Here is an 18,072-nt window from a genome sequence, read left to right as displayed (position 1 = left end):
CCAGAGGAGGGCGTCGGATCTCTTTACAGATGGTTGTGAGCCACCATGTGGTCGCTGGGATTTGAACTCAGGACCTCTGGAAGAGCGGTCAGTGCTCTTAACCGCTGAGCCATCTCTCCAGCCCAGGCCTGGAGTCTTCTGCATCACTCTCCACTTCACTTTTTGAGACAGAACCCCTGACTGATTGGGCTAGACTGGCCAGTGTAAGCCCCGGTAATTTTCCTTCCCCAGTGCTAGGATCGTTGGCATGTGCTGTTGTACCCCAGCTTAGCTTTTTATGTGGGTACTGGGGATTTAAGCCTGACTCATCCTGCCTGTCAGGTCCCCATTTACTGCACTGTTATTTCTCTTGTCCATCCTTGTACGTTGTTCAACACTAAAGTATCATTTTAAATATTTTAAACTGGGAGGTTGTGGTGCATACCTTTAACCCATGCACATGGGAGGCAGAGGGAGGCAGATCTGGGAGTTCAAAGGCTGGCCTGGTCTATGCAGAGAAACCATGTCTGGGGCACGAGGTGGGGAGGACTTTAAGACAGCATACGAAGCAATGGGTTTCCTTGCAGCATCTCCGCACGATATGCCATTATACTTTGCTGTCCTCCCTCCCCACTAACCCCTCCCCCCCACTCTAGCTGCCCGTCCTCTCCCCATACAGTCCTCTCTTCTGTGCTTCATCACTCTGAATTCTATTACATACCCCTGATTCAGCCTTTCCGTGAGATCTCTTTCCTCTCTTTGTTGGACCCTTTCTAGTCTCGTGATCTATGCACACACACCTGCACACACACACACACACACACACACAAGCACTAGACACACACACACACACAAGACCCAGACAAGCACACACACAGACACATATGTATACACACACATACACACATATACATACACTGCACACAGACACAAACACCAGATACACACCCACACTCTCACACATAGATGCAAACACACACATAGATGCACACACTAGACACACGTACTAGACACACACACTGGACATACCCACACACTCACACACTTACATAACACAGACACACAGATCAGACACACACACACACACACACACACCAGACATACAGACATTCATTCACACACACACATAGACTCACAGACAGACTCTCACACAGACACACACATGCACACACATACATACACACACATGCACACATACACTAACACATGCAAACATACATAGAGGCACACCAAAAAACGCAAAAGAAGGAGAAAACTTTTTCCCCTTGTGATCCATTATTGCTCAAGACCTTTTTATATGATCCTGGGTATATAAGTCCTGAAGCACTTAGACATTTGTGAATAGTAAACCATAGTGACATTTATGTTAACAGTTTTTGCTAGCACATGTCACTGGTTATTAAAGACAAATTTGCGCACTAATGAGATGATTGCTTATTTGTTTCACATAAAGAATTAATTCTAGGGCTGGGGATTTAGCTCAGTGGTAGAGCGCTTACCTAGGAAGCGCAAGGCCCTGGGTTCGGTCCCCAGCTCCGAAAAAAAAGAACCAAAAAAAAAAAAAAAAAAAAGAATTAATTCTAGGGCTGGAGAGATGGCTCAGAGATTAAGAGCACTGTCTACTCTTCCAGAGGTTCCGAGTTCAATTTCCAGCAACCACATGGTGGCTTACAACCATCTGCAATGGGATCTGATGCCCTCTTCTGTAGGCATGCAGGCAGGCAGAAAGCGGTATAATATATACATAATAAATAAATAAATAAATATTTAAAAAATAATTAATTTATATTGAATATTTGATCCTTCAGGACATAACATATTCAGTGTTTATCATAGTCGGTAGATCTTTAGATTTTATAATCTCCAATGCTGAAAATGTCACTAAGCATATGTATATAACAATGAGAGCAGAAACCTTGTCATCAATGCCAAGGACCCCGCCAAGCCTATAGACATGATAATGGCAGAAGTATACAATATACATGACGACTAGTAGCAGAAACATGCTGGCAGCCATTCTAAAATCATTCTGAGATTCTCCTCTAATCCCTAATCAAGATTTATTTAATAATATTTTGAAAATGCCAAATTCAAATCAGTAAGCAGTTCAACTAGCGATGTTTAGAGTCAAACATTCCAACAGAATACCATCCAAAGACGTACTAACTTGGTAGGTACATGCTAAGGGGAGGGGCTGGGGCAATATTCAGAAACCTTTTATGTTGCAACACTTGGTGAGCTCCACATTGTTGCTGTACGTTATGTGAGGTTATGACCCACTGTTTGAGCAGCTGTGATCTATAAGAGGCTGTGTGTTGTTAAAATCGAATGCTTACTTCTAACCTTAACCAAATATCGCTCTCCTGCCCATCCACACACTTGCCTACCCTCATGACCCCCACCCACTGACGTATCCATAGATTCAAAGTCTCACTGTCTACCCGTTGGTCCGTCCACCTCTCCCTCTAGCCATCTGAATACCTACTTACCATCTAATTACTCATCCATGTATCTACCTACCCACCTGCCTGTCCATCAGCCTCCCTATATACTCATTGGAAATATACCACACGTTCATTCATTAGAAATCTCTCATTTATGGCCAGTGAAATTGCTCAGTGGTCAAAAATGCTGGTCTTGCAACCTGGTGATCCGAGGTCAGCCACTGTAACTCACATAAGCAGCAAGATTCAGGGCACGCATCTGCAGTTCAGTACTCTGGTAGGCAGAGGCAGGATTGCATGCGTGTGGTGTGTGCCCCCTCCCCAAATAAGTAAACATTTAAAAATAATATTTTTTTGAGGGTTCTTTTTTTCGGAGCTGGGGACCGAACCCAGGGCCTTGCGCTTCCTAGGCAAGCGCTCTACCTCTGAGCTAAATCCCCAACCCTAAAAAGAATATATCTTTAAAATCTCTCATTTAAAATAGATATGATACTGTATGCTTCTAATCCTACTTCATCACTGCTTCCCCACTCATCCCTGCCTCCCCACCCTACCCCTGCCTCCCCACCCTACCCCTGCCTCCCCACCCTACCCCTGCCTCCCCACCCTACCCCTGCCTCCCCACCCTACCCCTGCCTCCTCCCCCACCCCTGCCTCCCCACCCTACCCCTGCCTCCTCCCCCACCCCTGCCTCCCCACCCTACCCCTGCCTCCCCACCCTACCCCTGCCTCCCCACCCTACCCCTGCCTCCCCACCCCACCCCTGCCTCCTCCCCCACCCCTGCCTCCCCACCCTACCCCTGCCTCCCCACCCTACCCCTGCCTCCCCACCCTACCCCTGCCTCCCCACCCTACCCCTGCCTCCCCAGTCCACCCTTGCCTCCCCACCCCACCCCTGCCTCCCCACCTTAGCCCTGCCTTCCTACCCTACCCCTGCCTCCTTTCCCACCCCTCCTTTCCCTCCCCACCCATTCCTGCCTCCGCACCCCATCCCTGTCTCCTCATTACCATCTGTTCTCCATGCCCAAGGCCTCTTTGGACATTTGCCTAGCATGTAAACGCTACAGCATGTTTTACTCTCAGCTTAAAGGTGATCCCATTTTGCCAGCAGAGGCCCCTCTGTTGGTCTTCCTCCTTGACTCCTCAGGGCAGAGGTACTGACAGGACAGCCTCTGTTCCCTGCCTCTCACAGACAGCTTGAGTCTCTCACTCTCCATTTGAGAAAAGCTGGGGTTCCAGGAGAGCACACTGTAGCCCAAGACCAGTTTGTGAGGCAGTGGAGGGGAGGTAGAGTGTGACATGGTTGGGATCTCACTGTCTGCCCCTACCCTGTGTGTGTGTGAGTGTGAGTGTGAGTGTGGTGCGTGTTGAGTGTATGTGTGGTGTGTATGTATATGAGTATGAGTGGTGTGTGTATGTGTCTGTACATGTGTGTTGTGTGAGTGAACATGTGTGATGTGTGGTATATGAGTGTGTGTATGTGTGTATGTGTGTTGTGTATGTGTGCTATATGTGCTATGTGTGTGTGCTGTATGTGCTATGTGTGTGTGCTGTATGTATGTGTGTGTTCTGAGTATGTGAATGTATGTGTTGTATATGTGAGTGTGTTGTATATGTGTGAGAATGTGTGACTGTGCATGTGATATGTGTGTATGTGTGTATGTGTGTATGTATGTATGTATGTGTGTGTGTGTGTGTGTGTGTGCGATATGTGTGTGTGTGTGCCCTGCAGAGCCTCCCTGGTTCTGAGAGAAGGCCTGTAGAGAACTCAGTCTATCACACTTGATCAGCTAGTGTCTTTTATTAGGAATGGAGCTGAGTGGATGTCTTTGTGGTGGGAGATGAACCGAGGACTAAGTGTGCCTAGTGTCACAGTGGAAAGTGAGGTCCCTTTGTCACGACATTCATGTCACAGCACTGTATGTGCTTCTGGATGTCCCTTTGAGGGTCTCTCCTCCTAGTCTGCAGACCTTGTGTTCTCCTCCTATTAGCTGCCTGCCCCTTGTGGTCTCTGGCCAGCCCCTCAGCCCCTTGCTGTTCCTCACACATCCCGACGCACTCCCACCCTGGGCCTTGGCGCCTGCAGGTTCTTTGCCTGGGAACCCCACGTGTCCCTGCCCACTCCTTCCCTTCAGGTCTTTGCTTGCTTTAATGGTTGTGCCTTGGCTGCCTCCTCCCGTGCTGGGGCATGGATGTCCCTCTGTGGCTTTCGTTTCCTTTTTAGCCCTTACCACTTCTGAACATAATTTATATTTTATTCTTTCTTTATTTTTCGTTTTATCACTGTATTTCCAGTGTGCAGAAGAGGGATTGACAATCAGCCTTTGATATGTCACAAAGACCAGAGAGATTATAAGATATGTCTGTTCACATATGTACCATGTCTGCATGTGTGCATAAGATACATTTCACATATGTACCTGTCTGCATGCATGCATAAGATACATTTCACATATGTACCATGTCTGCATGCATGCATAAGATACATTTCACATATGTACCATGTCTGCATTTGTGCATAAGATACATTTCACATATGTACCATGTCTGCAGGCATGCATAAGATATATTTCACATATGTACCATGTCTGCATGTGTGCATAAGATAAATTTCACATATGTACCATGTCTGACAAACTCAGCATGCAGGCAAGGCTTTCTGTCACCTGCCGCCCCAGGTGGAGCAGCTGTTGTCCCCTGTCCTCTGTCCCTGCTGCCATTGCCTCCTTCACTCCTGCAGATATCCTCTGGCCGTGTTCATACCTTAGCACCTCTGCAAGCCTTCTCTATGGCGACAGTGGAAGGACACTCTATCTACCCTCAAGGTTCCTGTGGTTCCTGTGGTTCCTGTGCTGGTGTGTGCCCCTTGGTTTCTGGTGGCTCTTTTACCTCATTGTCTCAGAGTAGCCCAGAGCAGGGTCCAAACACACAGCCTGGCTGGGGCTCCTGCCTGCACTCCTTTATTTGGTTGTTTGTTCATCCATTTGTTTGTTTGAAGACAGGGTTTCCCTGTGTAATTCTTGATGTCCTGGAACTTACTCTGTAGACCAGGCTGGCCTTGAACTCAGTGATTCACCTGCCTCAGTCTCTGGAGTGGTGAGATTAAAGGTGTGTGGACCACCACCTGGCCTGGACTCTTTTATGTGGAGTATCCATGCTCCTGACCCCAGGCCTCCATCACTCAGTATCCGGGCTGGTGTGTTGTTGTTTCTTTATTTCGAAGTTCTTTTCTATCCCTTGTTGCTGGTATAGGCTCCTCCCTTTTACTCACACGTTTCATCCTCAGCTCATATCATCTGATATAGACTGAAATATCTCCAGGGCAGAGGATTCTCCTGCTGGTCCGTATGCATCTCAGGGACAGTTATCGAGAATCCAAGTCCATGGCCATTGGCTTTACCTTTCCCTGGCTCTGGCATGCTGACTTCTCCCGTCTACTCATATTCAGGCTCAGAAGGGACTAAGGGCATGTGGCTGGCTTATGCCTCTGTCAAGTGTACAGTGTCCCTCTCAGATGCATTGGTGAGCAGACAATTGCTCAGAGTGGCCTCCTGTGCCCTAACACTTCTGTTCTTCATTTGGGGGTGGTTCTTCCTTTTCTATGATAACAGTGCCTTACAGCAGACTTCTGCCAAGCACAGTTAAACCCATAGTGTTTATGGCTGTGAGGCAGAGAAGAAAGGGAATTTGGGGAAGGAAGGAAGGAAGGAAGGAAGGAAGGAGGGAGGGAAGGAAGGAAGGATGGAAAACCCAGCTGCTTTATCCTTCCACCCTTGTTCTTTCAGCTATGTCTTGCAGACCTTGGGCAAACCCCGACTCTTCCAGGTTTCGGTGTTCATGTCTAACTCGGGAGCTAACTGGCCCTTTGAGGGTCTGAACTTCCACAGGGCTACGCTGTTCCATAAACACACCAAGTTATAGAAAGTGTATACAAAGTGCTTCCTTTCAGCTCTGCGACTTATTTCCACTTGAAAGAAAGCCATGAGCCATTTACAACCGTTTTGGTTGAGCTGTTGAATGGGAAATGAAAGCAGAGTCAAGAGAGACGTCTGTCTCCCAGGACGAGCCTCCGTGCTGCGGTTAGAATAAATCCAGTTTTCAGATAATGCCATAGCTGCTTCTGTACTTATGTCATACCGTTAAAGAAGGGTTACCTGTGACACTGATCACTTGACCATTCCTTCCTATGTAGACAGAGTGGAGAGTGCTGGTCAGAGGGCCTTAGAGGGCATTACTGAGTCAAAAAAGCCATGGCTCCACATTTTAGCTTCCCACCCTGGCTCAGTTGGGCTCAGAACTTCTGCTTCAAGGGTGCAAGGCCAGCAGCCTGGCTGGTCAGATGCACTAACACTGGTTCACTCGGGGCATTTATGTGAGAAGACTTAGGGCCCCCTGTGGATACACCAAGCACACACCCAGAATGTGTGAAGCCCTGGGTTCAATCCTCAGGACCATTTAAAGAAAAAGAGAGTTCCACTCATGCTTCTGAATACCCCCCACCCCCAAACAAAAGTCAGCCAGCAGCCTCCTATGCCCTCAAGTCCATCCAGCCATATCATGAACAAACAGTCCATTTGGAAGCAAGTCTTCTTTCCAAACCTAGAAACTCAACAGAACCCACTGGGGCTGTTAAGATTTGTCCTGTAAGTTCTGTGTCAAGGGACAGGAACTGGCCTTGTGAAGATGGGGCAGTTGTTGCTATAAGATCTGCTGGCACTTAGCCAGATTTGGAACCAGCTGTTGGTTCTCCCTCCCCGCCAGCTGCCGTTGGGGGCTTTTATTAGGCAGTCACCTAATTGTGGCAGACAAAATGCCGGGGCTCAGACCCTGTATGTCTCTCATATTGTGCAACCCCACTCTGCTCCCTGTTGGATCCTAGGGCTCCGAGATGTGCCACAGTCCTTCATAGTACAAATGGCACTAATGACCTGGAAAGACAGAAGCCAAATGGGACTGTGGCTTTCCGGGACTTCTGGTATTCTGCTCTCAGACAGGATCATGCTCCTATCTGATCTCAGGAGATGGTTTTCGTTATGTTTGTATTTAGTGACTGGATGGTCAATAAAACCAGGAGGAGCCTCAAATAAGTTCCTTGTTTGATTTTCTTTCCTTTTAGTGTCTCTGCTTCTGAATAAATAGAGGCTGACAACTTTTCCATTAATTTCACACAAAAAAATGTGTGACTCTACACTCATGTCTAGTGCGCTCAAGCTAATGTAAAATGCATGAAGTTCCAATGGCTGATTGTCCGAGAGAGATAGAAAGAGGGAGTGCAGACTTCTCAGCAGACACTGGTGGCTTTACATTCTGCGCCTGGCAGATAATGATGTAGATTTGCTTAAACCCTGCAGATGCAATGAACAAGCTGTGACCATAGGGTCAGTGCCAAACGGGTGTGTCCTCAGTCTTAGCCGAAATGTGCCTTGTCCCCAAGGGAAACCGGCCTTGGGATTCCCTGCAGCTAGACACCAGGGACCTTATGAATTCAGATGATCTTCTGGGTGAGGTAGTACACCTTTAATCCGAGCATTCAGGAGGCAGAGGCAGAGGCAGAGGCAGGTGGATCTCTGGTTTGAGGCCAGCCTGGTCTTCAGAGCTTGGCTGGGGAGACTAGGGGCTGTTGGAGGGGTTGGGGATGTGAGGGTGTTTGGTGGGATTCAGATGATCCAAAATATGTTTGTTCTGACCACGTGGTCTGGCTGTGTAAGAATCAGGGCCTTGGTGACATGCTCCACAGACTGACTTTTTCATTGAGAAAAATGTCACGTAGCTGAGGAAACCACAGAGCCAGCAAAGGACCTGGGCAGAAGCTCACTGAAGAAAGAAAGCACTTAGTGTGGGGTAAAGCATGGGGCAAAGCTTAGCTCCCCAGCACAGAAGTATGTTTGTCACACACACATACGAGCAGAGCAAAACATACTTGGTAGGTTTTGTGTGTGTGTGTGTGTAGGTGTGTATGTGTATGTGTGTGTATGTGTGTATGTGTATATGTGTGTGTATGTGTGTATGTGTGTATGTGTATGTGTGTGTATATATATGTGTATGTGTATGTATGTGTGTGTGTGTGTGTGTGTGTGTGTGTGTGTGTTAGAGTAAGAGGCCATCAGGCAATGGAGCTGGGGAAAGAAGGTAGGGGAGGCAGCAGAGGGTAGGGTGAACACACTGTATTAATGTGAAATTTTCAAAAAAAAAAATTTCTGGGTACTATGGTGCACAGTGCATGGCATTTGTGAGGCAGAGGCAGGTAGATCTCTGTGAATATTCAAGTCCAGCCTTGTCTACAGAGCAAGTTCCAGAACAGCCAGGGCTACACACAGAGAAATCCTGTCTTAAAAAAAAAACTCAATCATAATAATTCTAATAATAAATATAAAGGTGTACACAAGAAGTAACCATGTTCAGTTTTTAATCTGCTCCATAAAACCAACGTGAACCCTTTAATATTGCTATAAATAAGTCAGTTTTCTCTTTTCCGCTCTTTTCCCTCAAGACATTGGTACAAATAAGTAAGATATAATGGTTCTTCCAAATGACCAGTTTCTCTGTATTGGAAAAGAGTCAGTGTTTTGTGTGCAGTCTTGTAGCAACATAAGCCTGTTATCTGGCAAACATACATATTTGATTTTTAAAATCTCCTTGTGTCTCTCTGTCTCTGTGTGTCTGTCTCTGTGTGTCTGTCTGTCTCAGTCTCTCTGTGTCCATGTTAGTGTCTCTCTCTCTCTGTCTCTCTCTCTCTGTCTCTCTCTCTCTCTCTCTGTGTGGGTGCGCGCATGTGTGTGTGTGTGTTGTGTGTCTAGAGACGAGGGCTCACTATGTAGCCCAGGCTGGCTTGGGACTCATGTTCTTTCATGTAGCCTCCCAAGTGCTAGGATTGGGGTGTGTACCACACTACTTTCGGTTCATTTCTGTTGGTGAGGAGTGTAAATCCAGTACCCGTGCCTGCTTGTATCCCATCTCAGAACCCAGTCTGTAAGGCATCTGAGATCTCTGGTGGCTGCTCTGCTTCCAGTGTTCTTTGACTCAGAGGTCTGTATGCAAGGGGTTTTTACTGGGAGGCACACACAGGGCCTGTTATGCTGGGGGACAGGATCTTCATTGCAGGTATAGCACAGGATTGAATCCAGCACAAGGTCTGCTGTGTGTGCTTGGCACCTCTCTAGCCTCCCTGGGCCTGGCCCTGAGCCTTCAGCAACTCCCAGAGGCGTTAGGGACTTCACTAGGACACTTCTTTCTTCCCCTTCCACACCTGTACCCACCTCCCTGCTGTAGTTTATGAGCCCAGGAGGAGGCAGGTTTGACACAGGGACACAGGGACAGCTGCAGACAAGTTAGCTCCCCAGACAGTAAAATGTAAAGAGGGGGGAGGGGCGACCTTTGAAGTTTGCAAAAAAGCATGACTTTGACCACTTCCTTTTCCTCTTCACCGGGTGTCCCAGGTATTATGCTGAGAGCAACTGCCAGCTAACTTTACAAGGAAGGATGCATTTCCGTCCCCAAGATCTGTGTCCTCGGTGTTTAATGCAGCTCTGAATGGCTGGCTATTCGCGTCACAGGAGCCCTGGGCTGAGCCCATGGGAACCCTTGACTGGAGGTTCTCATGCAGAGAACACTTCAGAGTCAAAGTTTAAATTTGAAGATACCACAGGGCTGGCTTTCTTCCTGTATGTTTCCCATGTATTTTCTCTGTATTTGGCCTCCTTGAACTCAGAGGAGGGCTGGTAACCTAGTGGACTGAACTGTGACACACGCAGAATTTCTCCTCTTAATTTCATAGCTGAGTCTTAGTCTCTGTTCCCTCCACCCTGTTTACATATTTTTCTGTTTATAAAAGAATTCTAGGAGTTTAGAGGGTTGTTTTTTGTTTTTGTTTTTGCTTTTTTGTCACTATTTGACAGTTTACCATGAAATGTCTCAGAGAGAGAGAGAGAGAGACAGACAGACAGACAGACAGACAGACAGACAAGACACACAGAGAGAGACAGAGAGAAACAGAGACAGAGATGGACAGACAGGAGAGAAGAGAGGAGGGAGAAAGGAGAGAGAGGGAAGGAGAGGGGAGAAAAGGGGAGGGATGGAGGGAAGATAGAGAGGGAGGGAGGGGGAGAGAGAGGAATGAGGAGGGAAAGGAGGGATGGGGATGAGAGGGAGGGATGAAGGGAGAGAGGGGGAGGGGAAGAGGAGGGAGGGGAGGAAGGAGCGAGCACACAACAAAACAACAAATCTTCTGGGAACTGCCAACCTCAAGAACCTGTGAGGTAATCTGTACCTGACAGGCTGTGTGGCATCAGCAGGCCCTGAGCCCTCATTCTCTGTCTCATCCTATGACAAAGAAGGCCAAGGGATGGAGTGTTGGGAGAATTAAATATGGGAGTATAAAGGAGTTGATTAGAAGGCAAATGTCTGGGGCTTCCCTTCACCCTTGCTGATACTCCCTAGTGTGTGGCCCCTCCCCATTGCTGTGGTAAAATAACCAGGTTAAAGCCACTAAACGGAGGTTTATTTCGGCTCATGGCTTAAGGGGACATAGTTCATTATGGTGGGGAGGCATGGTGGCAGGAGCTATTGACGGACTGTGGGGGGTGGGGGGTAGACTGGTGGGGAAGGGGAGCCTGCTCACTTCTGGACAGGTTTCTAGTTTGCTGGGGTTTTTGTTTGTTTGTTTTAACCATGGGTGTGTGTGTGTGTGTGTGTGCACTTTTGTTCATGGTTGCTCATTTGCTCAAGTGCAATTGGTGAGAAAGGGTGTGCCTTTGTTATCACGTGGGCACGGCTCATAGGTGCATTGTGGATGGTCTGTTTCTTCCCCTGATTAATGTGTGTGTCTTTGCTACTGATAGCTGACTGTGTGTCATACAGTTCTCATCAGTGACGCTGTGTTGTAAGCCTTCCTGTTGGAAGGGTGACACCTGTCCTTTTAATTCTGTTTCAGCCTTTTTCTCCTCTTTCTGGCTTTTACTTTTCCATACAGGTTAGAGTACACTAGTCTATGTTTATAAAGATTTGGATGGAATCTTTTTAAAACTATTTATGTATTTAGTATGTGTGTGCAAGCATGTGTACACTTATGCACTTGCCACAGAATGCATGTGGAGGTGACAGGGCAACTGATCTTGCCTGTCCCTTTTTGAGGCTGTGTCTTCCTCCTCCTGCTGCTGTAATGTTCTGTGCTCTAGGCTATGTGGCCCATGGCTTCTGTCTTCCTGACTCCACCCACTGTTTTCCTGAGGCATGCTGGGATTACAGATGTGCATCACTGACATGTGCACCCCCAGATACAAGCTTTGCAAGTGGGCTCCGGGATTTGAACTAGGTTCGTGAGACTGGCGCTGCTTAACCCCCTGAGACGTCTCCTCAGCTCTTGGCTGGACTCTTGGTATGAATTGTGTTTGCCTATAAATCTATTTTACTAAATACATGCCATCCATGAACGTGGTTAGCTGTTGTTGTTTTCTTTAATAGTTAGATATTTGATTTCTTCAGCGACAGTGTATAACTTTGAAGCGTGTGTTCTGTGTGCTTCGTTGGGTTTCTACAGACGATCTATTTGCTTCTAAATGGCATGTTGACCTTGTGTCTTGTATTCTCACTGAGTTCCGTTGCTTCAGGTTTTTCTTGCTCTCCCTCCCAGCCCCTGCAGGAAGTGTTTATGTGTATCTTAGTGTGGCACTCAGAGTCCAAGATCTCTTCCCTCTTCCGTTGTTCCCATCTCTCATCACTTTGTCCCACTTTCTCTCTGATGGTCTGACTTAACTTACTCCAGCCTGAGGTGGGGGGTGTCTAACCATCTCACTTCTCTGAGTGAGGGTGGACACAGCCTGGAGTCCTGCACTGAGGGCGGGGCTGTCATGAGGTGACAGAGGTGACATGAGGGGCCAGGACATGGCTGCCAGGCTTGATGCAAAGGGCCCGTGGGAGGACATTTGTAAGAAGACTTCTCCTGTTTTCTTCCAAGACTCTTCTGGATCGGCTCACGGAATGGAGAAAAAGATGCCAACAGTGGGAAACTGCCTGGAGATCGTATCGAGGACCTGAGGAGGTGAGGTGTGAGGCTCTGCCTCATCTTTGGGTGATCTCTCCCCTGTTGGGCCTTGAGAACAACTTTAGCCTTGTAAAAGGTTGAGGTCTCAGTGAGGGATGTCTGTACACACACACACACACACACACACACACACACACACACACACACACGCACAAGCATGTTTATCTACCTCAGCCTTAGGGGCTGGCACGCTCCCTCAGCTCAGGCGTTTCCATCCACCCTTCCCTCCAGATTCACAGTCTCACAATTTCAAGGTCTGTTTTCTTATTTTTAGACCATCCTCCCACCTAGTGGTCTGTCATTTGCAATTGAATTGTGTATACCGTTTGCTTTTGTTGTCTTTTCTAAAGCAATTTCTAGCATGGGGATATGGCCCAGTGTTTTGAGTAGAGGTTCAGTAGGCTTGAAGCCCTGGGTTTGACACCCCAGCACTGAAAAATAAAAAGAGTAAATATTTAGATATTAGATAATATTTTTAAAGAGTGGTGTAGTTCATAACAGTGTGTTTAGGTTTTTAAAATACTATCCTAAACAACACACTGGCCGTTACCTTTAGCTGTTATTAAAAAATGACATTTGGTCTTTCCAGTGCTGGGCTGGTACCCTTGAGCTCCCCCCAGCCCCCACCGTGCTCCGTCTCTTGGTGCTGTCCTTTGAGGTGAAGGCAGAATAGCTTAAGTAATAACATCACACCTCCAGGAATGTGAGGTTGGGGAGGAACACAAGGGCGAAATGTCCACACACCACAGGTACTATAAACCGAAACTGGAGAGAGTACGTGTGACCTCTTAACCATCATGAAAAGCGGGACAGGGGACAGCTACCACATGTGGCTGGCTTGCCAGTCTATACCAGGGTAGTCCTAAGGGGTCTGTGTCCCATTCTTGACAAATTCAAATGCTAGCTGCTAGGTGGATTGTGAGTATAAAAGATGTGCTCGGGCTGGAGAGATGGCTCAGCGGTTAAGAGCACTGACTGCTCTTCCAGAGGTCCTGAGTTCAATTCCCAGCAACCACATGGTAGCTCACAACCATCTGTAATGGGATCTGATGCCCTCTTCTGGTGTGTCTGAAGACAGCTATGCTGTGCTTGTATACATAAAATAAATAATAAATAAATAAATCTTTAAAAAAAAAAGATGTGCTCACGGTGGCGAAATGCATTTTACAGAGCAAGATTATGTGTAAGACGAAGACGGATTCCCAAAGCGAGACATATCTTAGCAGGTTGTATCAGATGTATTTCACCTCCCTTGCTAACATGGAATTCTCCCGAAGGTAAGTTCCCTTCCCCTAGGAGACAGCATCTTGGGGGTAGGGGTTGGGTCATTCTGCAGCCCAAACTCAAAATCCCACTGGATTATGATGGGAACCACTGTACCTAGGTTTTTTCCCCCTCTCCCTTCCCCTTCCCTCCCCTCCCTCCCTTCTTCATTCTTTGCTCCTTCCTTCCTCACCCCCTCCTGCCCCCCTCTAAGCCCACATAGGTCAGGGACTTAGCGACTGCTTCTCAGTCCCCTTACGGTCACCTTAACTGCTTTTGTTCACCAAAGAACTGTCACTACCAAACAGCCTTCAGACGAAGGCCCTGCCACCCTGTGAGGCGGCGGAGGAATGTGGGAAGGAAAAGGCAGAGTCCAGGCCAGGGCTTCATAGTCTACCCAGGGTGGGGAAATCACTGAAGCTTCTTGGTGTGAGCTTGAATGCAGTACCCACTCCAGCAATGACCACGCACGTACTAGGATGGTCGCAAACTTACCTGTGCCCCAGCAGGGCCTCTGTGCACCGTTCCCTGGAGGCAGAACAGCTAAGTGGGGTGGGAGTGTGTGAGGTCAAAGTGAACATCGTTTGTGAGTAACAGACTAGGCAGAGGTAATGTAGAGATTTACAAGCAAACACGCAGTGCCGAAGGCAGAGGCAGCCTCTCCATAGTCTGCATGCACCTTTCTGCAACTGCATGGAGATGCAGCCACTGCCCTCACTGTCCCCAAACTGACAAGGATGCAGTGAACCCCAGTGCACGGTCCAGGACGTAGCCTGAGTTGCCACCTAGAAGTTGAACTTGGTCCGGTCTGACTCTGGCCTGCCCTGTTGAGCTCAGGAAAGCAAGCAGGCTCTGTCTGCCAATGTCCTTGACTGATAGGGAGCTGCCTCCCAGAGAGCAGAGAAACTCAGTCCCTCATTCAGAGTCCACAGGTCAGAGGCCATCAGAATCTGTGATGAACTGAGGCTGTGGTCTTCCTCCTTGGAAACATTCAAAAGCTTCATCCAACCTGTTAAAATGCCCTGTATCTGCTGCGTTGGGAGGAGGTCCTACAGGAGACCAAGTTCTTTTCCAGTCAGAGGCTTGTGTGGATGGAGGCCTCCCCACCCCAACCCCCCACTCCCTTCTGGGAAATTTGTTCTCCTGCCACTAGGTTGTTTCCCATGAAACATTTAACAGAGCATACACCTGGGAGAAGCTTAACAGATTCTGGTGGCAAAGAAACCGCTAGCTGGTCATTTGTGGGGCGGTGGGTGGTGTTGGGGGAGTGTTTCCCTCATTTAGGGACCAATTCTGGCCCCACTATTAGCATTTGAATCAGGCAGCAGAGTTGTTTTGATTGAACAGAGAAGGCGAGCCTTTGTTGTTGCAATTTAAGGAGTAAGTTGTTCTCTGGTGTCCTTTAATCAGCTCGAATGAGGGAAACAGCAACTGCTGTCTGGTCTGGGAGTGCTACCAGGCCCACCTCTAAGCCCCCCCCCCCCCCCCCCGTGTGAGCCCCAGATCCAACAGCCCTTGGGGTCCCGTCCCTGCCCACTGCCACAACTTCCCGCAGAACTTCTTTCAGTGCCATCAAAATATTCTCTCTGTCTGGATTAAGCCAATCAGCACAGTCATGGGAACACATCAGGTCCAGACCACAAAGCCAATCTGCCCATTCCCATCTCACATATGAGGGGGCTGAAGCCAAGGACAGGGCCACTTGAACACTGATACCCTAATAACTTCATGCTCACAGCCCAGTGGGTTAAAGACCTGCCCTTTCCAGGGCACGGAACTGTGTACAGACCACTGCGGTATTTAATTTACATGACCTGGAAGTGTAAATTACCCCCCCCCCCAGCTGAGGACCGAACCCAGGGCCTTGTCCTTGCTAGGCAAGCGCTCTACCACTGAGCTAAATCCTCAACCCCATAAATTACTTCTATTACTTTGGTAAAGTAACAAGAGCTTCAAGTTTTAGGTTAAAGAGACGATGGAAGGGTGTGTTTGCAGAAATCCTCCATTTTCTTCCTTCTTTTCTGAAGTTGGCACTATGGTTTATTTTTTCTTACATAGAGCACAGAGGGACTTAAAGATTGGGGGTTCTTGAGAATGTAAGTGACTTCTGGCACCCCACTGAGGGAAAAGGAAGTTGCATTCTGCTCCAGTCTAAGCTTACTCTGAGAGTCAGCTTTGTCTCTGCCTGCATCAAGTAAGCAGCTTTCTGCAGCTCCCGCTCACATTTGTGCCTCCCTCCCTCCCTCCTTACTCTCCCGGAAATGGGAGATGGCCACCCTCTGAGGCTGGCTTCAACCTCTAGGAGGCCTTGTGTGACAGCCCTCTCCCACCCACCCCTGGTGCACACAGAGCAAGTAACCCTGGGACTCTGACAGTGAGTTACATTCTCCAGCTGCAGTTCCCTCAAAGGAGCCACCCAGGGTCCTAATTAGCGAGCATCCACCCACAGGCAGGTCTTCTCCAAGGAAAGCAGTTTGTCAAACAGTTGTTCCCAACTGATTAAAGACTGTGGGCTTCTACCTAGGTGTTTGTTGTTCCCTGTGTACAAAGACAAATGTCACCTGTCCTGTCCTAGTTCAGCTGAATCCAGCCCAGACTGCTTGCCTTTGCTCCCTGGTGACCCCGCAGATTAGCCCTGAGATCCCAGCTGTGTTGTGAGCTCAGCTGAGCCCCTCGGGCATGGGTGGCCTAATTCTTTGCCTCAGGTGTTCTGGGCACATCAGGGACAACACAGGAAGCAATGGAAAGTGTCCACAGACCTTGGCTATGGCTGCACTCCTCAGCCAAGTAACAGAGTGGTTACTTATTGGTTCTCAAGCCTAGGACCTCACAAATAGTGCCAGGGCCTGGCAAAGTAACACAGAGACCTTTAATCCCAACAACTCAGAGGCAGAAGCAGGCAGGTCTCTGTGAGTTTGAGGCCAGCTTGACCTACATAGTTAGAACTAGGCCAGCTGGGGCTATGTAGTGAGACCTTGTCTCATAAAAACAGACAGAAAAATAGTCCCAATTCGGTAACCCTGGATTCTCACAGAGCTGGTCTGGGAACCACATAAGAACTCCCAGGAGGACGTTAATAGAGGGATGTTCCTGAGACCACAATGAAGTCTATACTTTAACCTAGGACAGAGCCAAGGTTTATTCGAGTTTCTCCTGGTTTCTGGAGCTAGCCAAAGATATTAAAGAAGTTCCCTCCCCACGCACACAGTGTATACACGTTTGCACACACCTCTACAAACACTCTTCCATGCACACACATGCACACATGCTCAGGCACACATGTACACACACGGATGCACAGTATCCCATGTGTCTGTTGCCCCTCGCAGGTGAGGAACACTGAGTACCAGGTGCACCTTTCCCCCATGATGAGCAGTGTGGGACGTGTGTTTGTAACAGCATCTTTATAAAGGCAGGCAGCCCTCACCACTCACTGCAGACCTGCAACTAGGCCTGGGGAAGCTAGTAGGGTCCATTAAAGAATGCAGTCAGCCATTTCAGAGCGTACTATCTTATAAGCCTTCCCTCTACCATAGTGTGCTCCTTCAGCTGCAGGCTCTCCCGGAATACGCCCATTTTTACGACAAACTTTATTTTTAATACATCGTAAGGATGCCCTCTGAAATCCAGGCTACTTATACTGTATAACTGCATGCTTTGTGAGAGCTGTCTTGTCAGTGTGGCCTCCTGCAGGATCACCCAACCAACTGCGGCATCCAGCCTGAGGACATGTGACTGCAGCCTCTGTGTACTCAAGGGGTGCTGAGCCTGACAGCTTCCTCTGTGTTTGCTTTTCTCGGTTTGGTACCACCCGAGCAGACTGCTGGAGAGAGATGGTCGCTTTGCAGAGATGGATGCTCAGCACAGAGCTAGAAGCCTGGTCAGTGTCCTGTGGGCCAGGGGTAGCACCAACGGCATCCATCCTGCTTGGGTAGAGCTTTGGGAGGTACAGAGGGAGCTGGGGTGGGATGTATACTGTCTCCTGGCTGCAAGATCCAGTTCCTGGAATTGTTACTCAAATCAGGATCTTTTGTAGCCATGCCCAGGGACAGCAAAATAGGCCCATTTGGGTTGCAGTGAGGTAAAATCTTAAGTCCAGGGGTAGAGCTGCAGTTGAGTTAATAGAGTCCTTGCCGAGCACACAGGAAACCTTGGGCCTCAACTCCAGCATCATGTAAACAGGGGATGGTGGCAAGAAACTGTAATCTTAGCATTTGGAGAGGTAGAGGCAGGAAAATTGAGAGCTCAGAGTCATCCTAGGCTATACAGTGCGTTTGAGACCAACCTGGGATACCTGAGGACTCTGTCTCAAAAGAAAATTATCAAGTCTACCTTGAAAAACAGTAC

The 18,072-nt window shown here is 48.3% G+C and overlaps 1 protein-coding gene across 4 annotated transcripts in view; it reads left to right on the top strand.

The window, feature by feature from the left end:
- Positions 1 to 18,072, top strand: part of T2 (brachyury 2) — a 66,185-nt gene that overhangs the window by 41,957 nt on the left and 6,156 nt on the right. For all 4 annotated transcript variants that reach the window (NM_001161835.2, NM_001419513.1, XM_087589490.1 and 1 more), the window contains 3 exons: positions 12,376 to 12,459; positions 13,633 to 13,739; positions 17,545 to 17,605. In NM_001161835.2, the coding sequence (NP_001155307.1) occupies positions 12,376 to 12,459; positions 13,633 to 13,739; positions 17,545 to 17,605 (252 nt within the window). The remainder of the gene's footprint in view (positions 1 to 12,375; positions 12,460 to 13,632; positions 13,740 to 17,544; positions 17,606 to 18,072) is intronic.

The sequence above is a fragment of the Rattus norvegicus genome, chromosome 1 (genome assembly GCF_021556685.1).
Source record: "Rattus norvegicus strain SHRSP/BbbUtx chromosome 1, alternate assembly SHRSP_T2T, whole genome shotgun sequence".
NCBI classification, from domain to species: domain Eukaryota; kingdom Metazoa; phylum Chordata; class Mammalia; order Rodentia; family Muridae; genus Rattus; species Rattus norvegicus.
Note: the sequence above shows the minus strand (reverse complement) of the source record. Positions and strands in the feature narration are given on the sequence as shown.